The sequence below is a fragment of the Mercenaria mercenaria genome, chromosome 10 (genome assembly GCF_021730395.1).
Source record: "Mercenaria mercenaria strain notata chromosome 10, MADL_Memer_1, whole genome shotgun sequence".
Taxonomy (NCBI): domain Eukaryota; kingdom Metazoa; phylum Mollusca; class Bivalvia; order Venerida; family Veneridae; genus Mercenaria; species Mercenaria mercenaria.
Window position 1 is genome coordinate 34,734,738 of NC_069370.1, and position 16,807 is coordinate 34,751,544.

The window sequence follows — 16,807 nt, forward strand, 5'->3', positions numbered from 1 at the left end:
GGTTTACTGCATTTAATATTCACAAATGTGAAGGACTGGGACATGTGTCCTTACACCTTTCCTATTTCTTGCATGTTTTGTAAACTGCCTCTTGTTAGGTATCTACAACCTTGACTCCGAAATGGCTGCCAGGTTTTCAAAGGTAAATATATGGTATTTTTTTCAAACAATAAAAACAAAGAAAAATATCAAACAGGGAGTGCCACGCACCAAAAGTGCAGCCTCCTCAAAACGAACCCCCCAGCACGCAAACGCGTGCACCACACACACACTCAAAGCCTACACATCAGGACAAAACGAACAACACACACACACACACACTCAAAGCCAACACATAAGGACAAGACGAACAATAAGCATACACACACGCGCGCACACAAAGTCAACACACAAGGACAAAACGAACAAACAAAGGAACACAGTGGGGAACCGCCTTGGAACGGTCAGTGGCAAAAACACCGCTGGGGAGCTTAAACCGGTTTATGGTGCGCACCCAACCTCACTCTTACCCCCACCATGTTCCAAAGACATGGGACAGTGTAAATAAAAGTAATCCCCTCCAGGTGAATCTCTAACACACGTAATGGAAACAAAAAGCCATGGCATGTAAAACAGAAAAATGCTCGTGTATAAATATATAAAAAGCAAACCTTAAGAACCAAAAACGTATGTACTCAATGCCTTTTCAGAATACAGAGCAACAAGAGAAACACCCTTAAGGGCCCGACGAAACAGGCCAGAAGACAAATATCAAAACAGTTTAGTCCTGGTAGGATTTAAAAACTGCTCATCATAGAGTCCTCCCCCTCTTCCGTCAGACGCAATCAAAGAGGGAAGCGTAGTGTCCAACTGTAAACGGGTTGAACACTAAACATGCGGTATGTCTCAAAACAGTTGGGTCGTAACCTCTTTTAATAAAACGTTTGATAATCTTTTCAAATACATTTGGAAAATTACCATGACCCAAGATCTTACGAAGTTTGTAAACCACATCCCCATAAAAAACGGGTTTAGAAATACCTTCTCGCAGAAGTGTCTTTAAATTACTATTGAATTTTAAAAATAAACCATACATTTCATCACTGAACACATTCAACATTTATTCAGTAAAGCAACAAGCGAATCGACTACATTCATAAGTGCATTCAAATTACTAACATGCAGAATGTGTGTTTTATCTGTTGCAATAGTGTTCCCACCATCACCAGAAATACCGAACAGACTGGAATAATCAAGACCCACGCTCAGGAGAATGACGTCATGACTTGCTCCTTTGAGTTGAACTTTATCACGGATTCCAAGATGAACTCTTTGCGCTGTTATTGTATCGGTTACAAGAACGACAGCATCCGGGTATCCACTTCGATCACCAGCTCTTGGTGTCATTACATGCTGCACCAAGTTTTGAATTGCCTCTTCTGTATCGGAATTGCGATTTTGTCCATGTAGATTCTGGTACTGCAATGATGCTACCAAACTGGCCACGTCAGTGTTTTGCTGAAGCTCGATTTTCTCGTGCAAACTCTGGTCATATGTGTAGAGGGCGATGAGATTGTCAGTCATGCCGATATCGAGACTTTTTGCTACTGCCATCAAGGTGTTGAGTACAGCCAAGTGTTCAGTTTTCACAACATGGGATGCTCCGTCCACAAGAAAATAAATATCCTTTGGACAACCTGTATGAAATATGAAAAAAGATACCATGAACACGTATATACATACAATGAATGATAGATAACCCCATTGTAACTTTAACATACAACTAATGATGAATACCTCCTTTGTAACTCTTAATAAATACACAATTCTTTCCGAAGGGATGAAGTTTACACACATTTAAAATTTCTTAATCGGCGGCATAATGACTCCGTCTTGACTTTGTGCATTACCTTTTATGAAATTTGGCTTCATAAAATGTTCAAAAGTTTCTTTTTTGTTCCCTTAAGTGCACTATATATTTTCGGTAATAAGCCATACGGTGAATTTTATTTAATAAAAGAACTTTCAAAACTATACAGGTGTATGTTCTTTATAGGTATGTTAAAATATACAAATATTTGAAGATTTAGTGAACAAAATGTAGAAAAGCGTTATACATGTACACCATTTTAACTGACTTCTTTCTAATTTTTCTTTAATCTTTGACCTACCTGAAGATGTTGGTGATGGAACCTGGCCCCCGGGATAATTGCAAAGGTCATCGGCACAACATGTTATAGAGATGTCGCGTTGCTCGATATCACGCTTCCCGAACGGAATAGAAAGATCACTACCTCCATCACAAATCTGAAGAAAAAAAAAGATACATTCGTTGGTTCATGTATTTTCTTCTTGTTTAGAATGGCTGAAGAAATCAGTATGATTTTTTAAGTAAAACTTCAGTATGAAGTCTAATGTGACTACTAATTCTTCGGGCACTTAATGATAGTTCTCTTGATGATCTTTCTTTGTAAATAAAATGTATTGTGTACATGCGTTTACCGTTCTTTATATTTGCTTTTTATATCAATTTACAATTTACATACCATGTCTACTATAACAATTGCGTGTGTTAGGTATTAATTAGACACGACTAACTTGTCGTCTAACTTAGGGAAATGGAGGGGATCAATAGTTTATGAGCCATAAACTGGTTTAAACACCCTAATGTTTTTATTTGCTGATCTTTCTAAGGTGCCCTACTGATTTAGTCGACCATAGACAATATGCCTTAAAATGTGACAAAACAATCTGTTACTAGCACATATATGAAAAGTTCTTCAATGAAACTAAAATTTCGTAAACTATTCTGAAGCATACTGATGGATATATTGACCTTTCCTATTTTGAATCGCCCGTTATTTAAGCTGTGATTACTTATATATATATATATATATTCCAAAAGCTGAATGTTGTTTTATCTGAATTATATAAATTTTTTAACTGGTTATTCAGCAAGAAAATATCTTTGTTCATTTTACCTGTCTAGCTTCACATGTCATTTGATATTCGTGGTGACCATCAACAAAAGACTTGAGCTCCTTTCTCATACACACCTACAACATAACGACAACCATTATACACATGCTCTGTGAGTGTTTCAGTCATTGTATTTCTGTATCATAATGTAATCATTTATCATATGACGACAAGCTAGCGCCTTGTCGGCACGAAAGTCTATGTGGTAAATCAAGGAAACAGCAGAACGTCATTACCGAACAAAGAGCGGTTCATTGCTGGACAACTTAAAAGATTGAAAGAATATCAAAACTGACCTCTCCTTCCGCACAAAGCATTGTCGTGTTGCAGAGATGGTAGTCCAACACTGTCGCATTACAGTGGTAACACTCAACCGCTGAAATATATACGCCAACGTAAAAAATATTGTATTTAGCCTTTCAGGTCACTCCCGAGTTACTTCAAGAACATTATAATGATTTATTAACATGTTGTATGGATGTGTATATGATTTTCTCGGACCGAACTGCATGATATAATTCCAGATTCACCCTGTATGCTGAGGTATTAAGCTGCATTTAACAACTTATGCAGTACTGTATATATGTGATGGAAATGTGTGGGCATGTCTAATGAATTCTGTTGTATAAGCTGACCTTAGCAATTTATTTTTATAAATAAAGTTACAAAAGACTTTCATTAAAGTCATTTAAAAGGTTAACTACAAACAACCTGAACACATGCAAATATTGCAGATGTCTTAACCATCTTTTTGATAGTGATATAACAGTTAGTCCATAATGCATGTATTACGAACAGTAATATTTCTCCCATATGTCGTTAATTGCTATTAATCTAAGGTGATGTAAATGAGCCCCAATTGATATTGATATCAACAAAATGAAATGATGCGCATGCGCAACTTCATATTAATTAAAACAAATTGTTGAGCATGTTGCATGGGCAAGACCTCTCTAGCTTGAAATGTCAAATGTCAAGTCTTGATACTTACGACATAGTTTACAGTATCTTGGGCAGACTGGTTTTGCCAAGGATGGGTCAGAACAAAGATCCGGTTTCTGAGCAACCATTAGTTGACATGCTGATGTATCTATGTCATCACACGCTGGCGGTACCGTCTGTGCCAATGTAACCGCAACGGTTATACCTGGTAAGTAAGTTGAGTTTATATAAGAAGTTCGCTTATTTTTACAATTGTTCGTAACAACCAAATATCTCAATATATAGCTAACTATGTAGCTATGCAGTCTGATTGCAAATGTTATTACGGCAGCTGTTTTAATGTTACTTAGACTTTCGTTTATCATAAATATAGTTTCATTGCACTTTTCATCTTTAGTTTTAACTTTGAAAAATATTGTGGCGCCTCGTTAATTGATCATAAATGCTTTTAAAAAAGAAATTATGTACGTTGTCGACTCAGTTTTGACTATACTTCATACTCATTTTCTGAACTTTCCAGCAGTCATGTTTGTAAAAGAAATCTGTTCTTTAAAATAAGCTCTTAAATAAACTTTAACAGAGTGCACAACCGGTGCTTTCAAAAGCAAAGGGCGGCTCCTCAATTATAAAAGCTACTTACATAAGACAAAATATGTTACAATCGGCCGCATCTCTAAATAAGTGAATTTTATATACATTTGTACATTTGGTTATCAAGATAAGGACGTTTGACATTAACCTATTTATAATAATCGTTCGAATAATACTTGCATGTATAGATAGAGCATAATGAACTTTCACTAACCACGATATATTCCATATATATCTAAAAGATTGTTTCATATTATCTCGCTGTATATATTGTTGCTTATTCTAATAATTTACCAAAAGGTCTAAATAGATCATAGAATATCTAATGTTCATCCCCCTTTAACTCAAATGCCGACGAGTTTGTTTTAGAACTATGTATGTATAGATTTGGGTAGTTTAGAAATTCCATGTTCGCCCGCCCACTTAGCCCAATAGGGAGAGTACATATATACGGATCTCGGGATGGATCGCGAGTTCGATCTCCGGGCGGGGCGTATGTTCTCCGTGACGATTTTAAAAATGACATCGTGTCTGATATCATTCGTCCTCCACCTCTGATTCTTGTGGGGAAGTTGGCAGTTACTTGCGGAGAACAGGTTTCTACTGGTACAGAATCCAGGAACATATGTTATGTTAACTGCCCGTCGTTACATAACTGAACTACTGTTGAAAAATGACGTTAAACCCAAAACAAACAAACACAATTCTATGTTTTGAAGTTTGACATCTATGTTCTGAATTTTGATACCTCTAGACATTTTTACAAAGATGGTAAAATACTAAACGAAGCCTACAAGTACTTGCTAGAAATTATAAAATATCTTTTTTTTCTGATATTCAAAGCAAACATTTGTGCTATAGTATACCAACAGTTGAACAATACAACATATGTCCACAGAAACGGCAACAATACGTATTAGACATTACTACAGAATTCCAAATGCAATATCTCAAAAATGTGCCAAGATAGTTTTGAGGATTCTTTTCTGTGTTTCATTTCTGTACATACTACTTAGTCCACACTAAAAAGTTTATATTGGAATTAGTTCAACCCCAAAAGTTAAAATGACCAGCTATAGGTCTTTTACAGGTCAGCTGCGTTTTCGATAACCCCTTATACAGTAGTCGATTTTCTTTTCTGATTACAATTAAGAATCTTGCTCATTACTATGAAGATTGCGTTCTGGTCTCCCCGTACTTGGACTCGGCGTCATGATTTTTCTGGTCTCTTGGACTCATAGAGTCTGTTCAATGCAAAGGCACAACAGACCACCCCTCATGAGTAGACTTGGTCAAACAGAGTCTGCCATTCATTTGCTTGACTGGGTTTTATGTTTCCAAACGATCATTTCAAATTTTATGTAAGAACGTTCGCTACTACAAAAACCAAATTCAGTGAAAGATTTTTTTCTTCCAGAGGTTTAAGAATTCACAAGTACGAATATGGAACGAAGTAATCCATCGGAAATGAAACATACAGTAAGACTAAATCATGGTTAAAGAAAGTAGGGAGGTAATAAAAACGTATAATCATCAAGGTAAAACATATTTTATGCTGCTTTATTTAGTTTTTTATCAGCTTTAACATTTTTGCAATAAGGCAACAATTGAATCCACGAGATCTGTCGGAGTGTACATATCGCTAACGTGCAAAATGTGGTTTTTATCTGTCGCAAGTCCGTCAAGGTTGTTGAGACCAAGAAAATTAAGCTGGGTGCCAACACTAACCAGAATCACATCCTGGCTGGCTCTCTGCAGATCTGCGCTATCATGGAGTCCAAGCTGAACATTATGGGCGAGGAAGGAGTCCGAGATAAGAACAACGGCGTCAGGATAGGTAGTGCGGTCGCCGGCTCCTGGTTGCAGTACATGGCGAGTGAGAGCTTTAATGGCATCATGAGGATCGGAGTGGCGGTCATGTGTGTTAAGATTGTGCGACTGAAGCGCCGCCAGAAGACTTGTTTGGTCAGTGTTCTGATGAAGACTGAACTTTTCTTCAAGATCATCAGCGTAACCGTAGAGGGCAACCAAGTTGTCAGTCTCGCCGATGTTCAATCTTTTGACGACATCCATGATGGTTTTAATCACTGCAGCTTGTTGGGTTCTTGCCACATTGGACGTTTCATCGACAAGAAATACGATGTCTTTAGCACAACCTGACGGTACATACAAGCAGTAATATCAGTATTTTTTCTTAAGCAAAATTATTTACTTTTCAATCTACCATATATGTTATGATTACTGATAGATAAGATATTAAATATTGTATTCCCTCCGTGAACGGCATCTCTGAAAACCAACCGTCTCACAACAAGGCCTATATTATCTTGATCATTAAATGCCTCCATAGCAACAACCTAGATCTGTACAGCAACCATATTCTAATCTTCCCAGTAGCAGTTATTCTTAAGAGGTTGTGCAGTACACGGAATCATTTTGATCCCGATATGAGCATTAAATATGTACAAACAAAAATGCAATGGTATGTTAATCCTGAGTGAATGTCATTATAAAACACTAATCTTATATGTGTCTACCTAATGTTTAAACAAATGTATATTTTTCAATAATGTATAGTTTTGGTAATCAAAATGCACAAAATGAAAATGACTGACTGTCTGCTACGTACCATGTGACGTAGTTTGGGTGCCTCCCGGATAGTTACAAAGATCATCCGCACAACATGTTACAGATATATCACGCGATTCAACGGCACGTTTACCAAATGGAATTACTAAGTCGTTGCCACCGTCACACATCTGCATTATATAAAAGAAACGTGTTATCTTTATATATTACGTGTTATGGAAATTTTTTTAACCCTTGAAACGATTGCTTACTTAATTTTTAAAGTTGTGTGCATGAGGAGTGTTGCGCATTTCATTAACTCTCATAAACTTGCTCAGTAAAACCGAGTCTGCTATGTTTTTGCTTGTTTCTATGCTTCTAATAAATCTTCTTATAGATTTTATTCAGCATTATACATTAATATATTACAATGTAATTGTTCGTTTGGAACACCAATCAGACTCTTGTCTATACAATTAACGAGCTATTCTCACAAAGTTAAACGTTAGTGTAGTTTTACCTCTCTTCCTGCACACGTCATTTCATATTCATGATGTCCATCAACAAATGACTTTAGTTCTTTTCTCATACACACCTATAATGTAATGCAATATCTACTATTACGAGCAAGAAGTAACTGATATGTATTTGACATGTGTAGTAGTGAACAAATATATATTTGACATGTTCAGTAGAGTCACTAATAAATAATTGACATGTGGGGCAGTGTATTTGGGTTTAAGAACTAACATATATTTGATATGTGCAAGTGTATCTGGGTTTAAGAACTAATATATATTTGACATCTGGGTTTAAGAACTAATATATGTTTTGACGTGTTTAGTAGAGTAACTATGTATGTATGTATGTATGTATGTATGTATGTATGTATGTATACTGCTTGACGCCCCTTTCGGGTATAACTAGCAGGTGCGCGTCTGTGCCAGAATAAAAGTTAAAAGAATGACAGTAAGATGTCAAAAGGAAGATAGTGCAAGATAAAACTGTATTAACAAGAGTAAAATCAAGATAAAAACAGGGTGTAGTCACTTAATAGTAGTGGGATGCGTTAACAGCATGTCTGAAATGTTCTGGATCAGGCTAATTAACGATCAGGGGTGGCAGTAGATTCCACTGGGTAACGGTGTATGGAAAGAAAGAGAACTTAAAAACATTAAGTATCTGGAATGTTTAGTACAATGTCGGAGTTTTAGAACTAATATGTATTTGACATATATAGTATTGTATCTGGGTTTAAGCACTAATATATATTTGACATGTTTAGTAAAGTATGTCGGTTAAGGAAATGATATGTATTTGACATGTTTAGTATAGTAACAATCATATATTTGACATATTTAGTAGAATATTTGCGTTTAAGAACTAATACATACTTGATATGTTTAGTGGAGTAACTGAAATCATGTTTCTTTAACAAACCATATGTATCTTGCAGACAGATTCGGTTTAAAATCCGCTTTTATATCAGCTGTGCCGTTACTAGATAAGGTATTATGTTACCTCGTTTTTTCCACAGAGCTTTGTAGTATTACAGAGATGATAGTCCAGTACTGTAGCATTACAATGGTAGCATTCGACCGCTAAAATAATAGGAAAACGATAACATATCTTAACATCTAACGGTTCAATAACAGGAGTACGTTCATCAAAGGTGGTCAGTCCTACCTAATCGAAATTTTATCGAAATTTTGTCGAAATTTCATATCATTATTCACTTTCCATATCTTCTTTTAGAAACTTATTTGAGTATAAACATGTTTATAACACAGAGTTCGGAAACCATATTTTAAATCTGCCTCAAGTGAAAATGTAACACATACTAAGCACTCAGTGAACATAATTAAGTGTAAATGAGCATATTCGAAAGCTTCGGATAAGTCTATATATTGACGAAATCAGATTAATATCAGTTTGATACTAGTATTAGTCACATTCAAAAATCGGTAACGTTTTAACCTATGTACGCCAACATTTGCTGGCAGTGTTAAAATGTTATACATATTTTTTATATAAAATAGTTCTAGTCATAGAATCTAAAAAGAAGAAATTAAAGTTTTGAATAGCAAATAATATTATAGAGAATATGTTTTTTTTTGCGTAAAAACAGAAGTTCACAGGTATGAATTTCGTGAACTAAACAATGATATATTTATATGATATACACTTATCTACAGTATAAAATAAATATACAATATTTCAGTGAATATATAAAGATATTTCCTAGTAAAAGACATACTCACGACATAATTTACAGAACCTGGGGCATGTAGTTTTTGCCAAAGTTTGGTCAGAACATAGGTTCGGTCTTTGAGCCTGCAATAGTTTGCATGCGGACGTGTCAATGTCGTCACACTGCGGTGATGTTTGTGACGTCACTGTGGTGACAGTTACAACTGAAATATATTCAACCAGTTAGTGAAAACTTGACATTAACATATCTTATAATATGGAATTAGGCGCTGCCTTTCGGAAGGGTAAATCCATTTTTGTACATTCAGACATTTATATTTATTTATTTTATTGGGTTTATTGTCGCACCGACACAATTTTAGGTCATATGGCGACTTTCCAGCTTTAATGGTGGAGGAAGACCCCAGGTGCCCCTCCGTGCACAATTTCATCACGAGCGGGCACCTGGGTAGAACCACCGACCTTCCGTAAGCCAGCTGGATGGCTTCCTCACGTGAAGAATTCTACGCCCCAAATGAGGTTTCGAACCCACATCGATGAAGGGCAAATGGTTTGAAGTCAACGACTCTAACCACTCGGCCACGGAGGCCCCCAGACATTTATAATCGGTCACCTATGATTTTCATATATTTCGTTAAGACTAAGCTGAAAATAAAACAATAAAGTATACCATTAAGCCATTTTAATGGAAAATTACCCTCACGAAAAAATAGCATATGGGAACAAAGGTAATCGAGAAAATTTCAGTCGTGTAATTTAAATATTATCCAAGTTACCGCTTTATAAAGTGACCGATTATAAAAGTCTATGAGTGTATGGCCATACTTTCAGCGGAGAAGCTCATTTCAGTTTTCTCCTTTTAAAATGGGTTTTTTTTTTGGTACTTTCTAAGAAAACGGTTTGGATAGGGTAGGAACCGGTGCGGAAGTAGAATAGATTCACAAGAGGAGAGGATATATTAAGTTTATTGTTGAGATGATGTTTTCCAGTATAATATTTATTTCGTTTAGGAATTATTCATTTGGCACATTGAATAAATTAATTTCTATAGTTTAGAAACTTTTAAGAAATTAAGCAGGTCCATTTCTTTTTGACGTGTAAATCTATGTATATTCCACTCTGAAAGGTGCATTCCGTGTATAGTTCAATCATTCTGGCAACAATGATCTGGTACTAACAAGGGGTATTTGAAACGATATGAAAGTGTTTTGCAAAGAGCCGATAATGTAAATTGCACTTGCATAGAGCAAGAATATGACAAAAAATTGTTCGCGGGCAATCATTTCTATTTCAATTATAAAGTGGAGGTTATTTCAACATTGCAAATGCGGAGAACAAGAAAATAGTATTTAATTGTTTAGGCAATCAATTCTATTTCAAGATGAAGAGGAAATTATTTCAACATTGCAAATGCAGAGAACAAGAAAATAGTATTTATTTGTTCGGGCAATCAATTCTTGATTTATGTTCAAGTGGTAGTGATTTCAACATTGCACATGCAGATAATAAGAATGTAGTATTTAATTGTTCGAGCAATCAATTCTATTTTAATTTTCAAGAACATTGCACATGCAGATAACAAGAATATAGTATTTAATTGTTCGAGCAATCAATTCTATTTTAATTTTCAAGAACATTGCACATGCAGATAACAAGAATATGGTATTTAATTGTTCGGGCAATCAATTCTATTTTAATGTTCAAATGGTAGTGATTTCAACATTGCACATGCAGATAAACAAGAATATGGTATTTAATTGTTCGAGCAATCAATTCTATTTTGATTTTCAAGAACATTGCACATGCAGATAACAAGAACATGGTACTTAATTGTTCGAGCAATCAATTCTATTTTAATTTTCAAGAACATTGCACATACATATTACAAGAATATGGTATTTAATTGTTCGAGCAATCAATTCTATTTTAATTTTCAAGAACATTGCACATGCAGATAACAACAACAACAACAACACAACAACAATAAATTTATTGCATTAAACATTTTACAATGTCTATAGCAAACTGACAACTCCAACACGAACATAGCTTTTCTGAAGATCTTACATGTACTTAGTTTCTGATTTTACTTGCATGGTATAAAAATTTGGACAAATTTATTAACACATTTCTAGATTTTATTGACAAAAGGTTAGATAGTTTTTGAAGCGTAGGCCATGTATAATAATATTTTTTTAGGTATTTTTGTCTGAGATCTTTGTATTTAGTACATATTAAAAGATGATGAAATTCATTTTCAACCATATTTGATATACATTGAACACATATTCTATTATTTCTTGGAACATTAACATGTCTACCTGTTTCTATAAAAAGATTATGGGAAGAAGTTCGAAATTTAGTTAAGGCTATTCTGTATTTTTTCTCTTGTATTTTGTCTAAGTACGACTCAAAAGCAAATGAATGTTTGAATAAAAAATATGTTTCTAAACGAGGTGAATTATTAATTGCCGCATACCAGGTTTGATGATATATGTCTATAATTCTTTGTCTAATGATATTATAATTTAACAACACAGTAAATTGATTTTGCCACAAATACGCTAACCCTGCTTGATCTAATATACATTTTACTTGATACGCCCAATTGGTTTGGTTATACGTAACGCCATTATCAACATCAGTCTTTAACATACAATACGTTTTAAACAATAAAGAAGTATCTTTCTGTTGTAAAACTTTATGCCAGTATTTTATAATTATTAGTTTCCTATAAATATACATCGGGAATCTTCCTAATTCCCCGTAAACAGCATCCAGATTGGTGGAATTTCTCACACACAGTAGTTTTCGACAGAATTTAGAGTGCACAGATTCGACATCCGGGCTCTTATGATAGCCCCAAATTTCTGCGGCATAATTTAATATAGGAGCTACAAGTGTGTCAAATAAACCTAATTTCTGTGACACTGGCAGTTCTAACTGATTATTCACAATAAACAAGTTATGCATGGAAAACGAAGCATGTTGCGCAACTAATTTTTGCGTGCGATTCCAATTTCCGTTTTTAAATAGATGAATGCCTAGATATTTAAACGTTGTAACAACTTCTATACGTGAATCATAAAGATAAAAATCATGGGAGGTATGACGCCCGTTTTCGAAAATCATAACTTTTGTTTTGTTTACATTTAAACGTAATCCCCATGCATTACTGTAATTTTCAATGTCATTTAACATTGACTGAAGAGAAAATGGATCATACGCAAATATAATCGCGTAACAAGAACATGGTATTTAATTGTTCGAGCAATCAATTCTGTTTTAATTTTCAAGAACATTGCACATACAGATTACAAGAATATGGTATATAATTGTTCGGGCAATCAATTCTATTTTAATTTTCAAGAACATTGCACATGCAGATAACAAGAATATGGTATTTAATTGTTCAGGCAATCATTTCAATTTCAATATTTAAATTGAAATTATTTCACATGAAGTGAACAAGAATATATTGCATTGTTCGGAAAATCAATTCCATTTCAATGTTGAAGCGCAAATTGTTTCAACAGATGCTAATAATTTTAGTTACTTACATAAAATAAATACTGCGACATGTCCCATTTTAGCAGATAGAATTAAGTTAAAAATAGGATCTACTGACATCAATGTTTGACCGCTTTGTTATCGCTGACCCTGTTTCACTCTTTTCGAAACACGTCTACTCTTATTTTTGTACATAAATTAAATAAACGATAATGAATTTTTATTATTACGAAATATTTTTTTCTTTTGGTACTTGATACTTTCACAACATGTATTCAAAAGCTACATTTTACAATTATGTTATTGACTATCATAGCTATTACAAATCCAGGTACCATCTGTAAAATTATAAGTCTTTTAATTGGAAAAAAACATGAAACTGTAACAATAAAATTCGTTATGAAGAATAAATATGTACTTGTTTAAGAGAGTTATTGCAATACAATGTGAAAGCATTTCATATGATTTCACAGTTAAAAGTATCAAATACAGTTACACTTCACGGTAACAGGGTCATACTACAGTTCCAAGTTATTCAGAAATTGTCCTTGTGAAACTTCCGAGGATGACAATCAAGCGTTTTTCCAATATTATCAAAATGATCTAAGTTCTGAGAAGACGCTACTTTATTGATTAAAGCTTCCAAAATCCAACCACGTAATTCGGATACATTTGTTTCCTATTTCATCATATGGCGTACGCAGAGCGGTACAAAAGGGGACTCTGTGACCGAGTGGATAAGGTCGCTGACTTCGAATCAACTGCCCCTTACAAGTCTCGTTAGAGCCCAATGCGCAGGTGCCCTCAGGACGGATATTTCTCACGGTGCATATCCGTATCGGCGGACTCTTTACGAATTCTGCTATATTGGCGGTTTCTTTACGTTGGCACCGGCTATTCTTTGCTATATAAACAATGTCCAGTTCGGTAGAGGAGGCGAAAAATCGAACTGCCATCCATGATTATAGGTATGCTGCTCAAAATTAAGTAGAGCACGGAACATTAGAATGTCTTTACTATGCATTGTAGTGTTTACTTTTTAATTATCGCCGAGTTTGCTCGCAAACTCGATGAAATTAGTTGATGGTGTACTGACATGGAACACTAGCCCGACCTTTTCCAAAGTTTTTAACGAGTTTTTGCTTTGATACCATACATATCAAGCGCACTATTTGTATTCATTTTTCAATATTCTTGCATAAAAAACTGACAAATACGCGAAATGTAAATGAAATTATTCAAAATCCCTTACTTTCGGTTTTGTCGGGGCACCGGCGGTCTCTCTGCACACCAGTTTTTGATGCACAGGCAGGCTTTTTGACACATTATAGCTTAATTAATTTGGTATGTGACTTTTTCTAACTGTCAACCTTCACCCCCATAAACCAAGCTGAAAGTTAGTTTACTATCGACCCACATAATATTACTATACTGAAATAAGTAAAAGATTTACGTTAAAGTGTCATTTTTTTCTATTTAGATGCAAGAATATTTTCTATTTAACCAGGAATCCTAAAGACGTCTGAAAAGTCACAGGGCAGATTTAAATTTGGATGTACACGCTTTTTCACAATATATACTAAATATCTGTGTAGTGCTATGAACTGCCGATTTGTAAAAGCTATTTTGAAAAGTTGTTTCTCCTCTTAAATTTCTTTCACACGTGTCGGTTTCAATTGTTCTACGAGTGTAAAATTAAAGCTGCTGTTTTGTTTAGTTATTTTCATCTTTCTTGTGTTTTTCAGACGGTGCATGTTTTTGAAAATGGTAAGTTGTTTTATTGTTAATATGGTCGATATAAATATTTTCTTACTTGTACGAATCACGATTTTATATTGATAAGTCTAAACGTATAAAATCTTGAAGTTCGTACAAGTAAGAAAATATTGATATCAACCCTATTAACAATAAAACAACATACTGTATCATTTTCAAAAACCTGCACAGTCTCTTTAATCTAAAAAAAAAACACACACAAGAAAGATAAAAATTACTAAACAAAAAAGAAATCAGCTTTAATTTTACAGTCGTAGAACAATTGAAACAGACATTTGTGAAAGAAACAACTTTTTAAAATAGCTTTTCTTGGTGTAAATTGGCAGTTCATAGCACTACACAAACAAATATTTAGTAGATATTGCGGAAAAAGCGTGCGTGTAAAGGCTTGAACATCCGAAATTTAAATATGCCCTGTGACTTTTCAGACGTCTTCAGGATTCCTAGTTAAATAAACAAAATCTGACATCTAAATAGAAAAACTGTCACTTTAACATAAATCTTTTACATATTTTAATATAGTAATTTGTGGGTCGATAGTAAACTCATTTTCAGTTTGGTTTTTGACGTTTTGAAATAAGGTGTGAAGGTTGACAGTTATGAGAAGTCAGATCCACTCACCAAATTTATTAAGCTATAACGTGTCCAAATAGTCAGTAGAATAGAACCTGCGTGTGCGTAATGCAGATAGGCTGTCTGTGCATAAAAGAACTGGTGTGCAGAGAGACCGCCGGTGCCCTGACAAAACCAAAAGTAAGTGGTTTTGAATAATTCAATTTAAATTTCGGCCTATTTGACAGAATTCTTTGGAAGAATATTGAACAATGATTACAAATAGTGCGCTTATGTATAGTATCAAAGCAAAAACTCGTTAAAGACTGTGGAAAAGGTCGGGCTAGTGTTCCATGTCAGTACATCATCAACTAATTTCATCGAGTTTGCAAGCAAACTCGGTGAAAATTAAAAAGTAAACACTACAATGCATAATAAAGACATTCTAATGTTCCATGCTCTAGTTATTTTTGAGCACCATACCTATTATCATTGATGGCAATTCGAATTTTTTGCCTCCTCTACCGATCTGGACATTGTTTATAGCAAATAATAGCCGGTGCCGACGCAAAGAAACCGCCGATATAGCAGATTTCGCCGATATGGATATGCACTGTGTTTCTGTCCGATTCGTAAACACATGACAGATATAATTAATAATATACATGGTAAATTTTCTGTGCTACTTGAAGCGTGACTACCGCCCTAAAACTCTTGTTTAGTTTAGTTATTTTTTCCGACGGTTTATATCGATATTCAATCGTTTGTAAGGAATATTGAATTTCTGTAAATATTCATGACACCGTTAAATGATAATAGGTCAAGATGTTCAATTATAAAAATCTGAGCTGTTTTTTACGTTGCAGAATGCTTACTTATGTTAAGTTGGCGAAATAAAAACGTTGACCTGTTGATATCACATTAGGTTTCCTGTTTGTTTGTATAATTATAAGCTTATTATAGTCGCCACAGGTAACCCATATGGGCGACTCCTCCAGAAGACTGTTAGGTTTCCTATATCGCTGTCTGCCTTTTATACTTTCGGTGACTTCAGCGTGTCGGAATGCTTAATGGTGATTGGTCTGGTCTTATGCAGGAGTAACACGCTTCCGTTCGAAACCTCTCTTGGTGCGCATAACTCTCCATGTGAGAATGCAAACCGGACGGCTTACAGAAGGTCATTGATTCTACCCAGGTGCTCCTCCCCTGAAATAATGCCAGGAAGGGCAGCTTAGGTCTTCTGCTAACACAAAAAGTTTGGAAAGGACGACATGTGGCCTAAATTGTATCCGTGTGACTGTATACCTTTCAAAAATAGTAATACTGGGTCATGAGTTTGAAATCCACTTCAAAATTTGATAACAATTGCTTTTTGTAAACACATGCTAGATATTTTGTGTGACTTAATTTCAAAACCAGTTCTACTTGCACAAGTTGCAACGGTCAGGCTTCATGTATCATAAAATAAAATTTGGCGATTTGCAGTTTATATATTTGACAAAGCAGTGTACACCAAGTTTTAATTTCTGTTTCAAACACCATGCAACAAAATACGGAATTAATGGGGGCATTATGACGGCATTGACATGCTTAAGATAACATTTTATACAGTGTCAACGTGTTAAAATTGCTATACTACATAAAATTAGTATAACCAAGGCAAGCTTGTTTTAAACTTATCTGTGAATCATCACACATG

General features: G+C 34.7%; 2 protein-coding genes across 2 annotated transcripts; both read right to left on the bottom strand.

Annotated features, from left to right (window-relative positions):
- Positions 1-1,087: 1,087 nt before the first annotated feature.
- Positions 1,088-4,680, bottom strand: LOC123560418 (collagen alpha-3(VI) chain-like). Its single transcript, XM_045352613.2, has 6 exons — positions 4,541-4,680; positions 3,950-4,105; positions 3,255-3,334; positions 2,961-3,035; positions 2,151-2,286; positions 1,088-1,676 (listed from the first exon to the last, which is right to left on the bottom strand). The coding sequence occupies exons 1-6, from the start codon at positions 4,596-4,598 to the stop codon at positions 1,093-1,095; spliced, it is 1,089 nt and encodes a 362-aa protein (XP_045208548.2). The 5' UTR covers positions 4,599-4,680; the 3' UTR covers positions 1,088-1,092.
- A 1,344-nt stretch (positions 4,681-6,024) lies between these two features.
- Positions 6,025-12,929, bottom strand: LOC123559409 (uncharacterized). Its single transcript, XM_045351184.2, has 6 exons — positions 12,831-12,929; positions 9,321-9,473; positions 8,581-8,660; positions 7,580-7,654; positions 7,121-7,250; positions 6,025-6,647 (listed from the first exon to the last, which is right to left on the bottom strand). Exons 1-6 carry the CDS (start codon positions 12,898-12,900, stop codon positions 6,073-6,075), a joined length of 1,083 nt encoding a protein of 360 aa, XP_045207119.2. The 5' UTR covers positions 12,901-12,929; the 3' UTR covers positions 6,025-6,072.
- Positions 12,930-16,807: the final 3,878 nt, after the last annotated feature.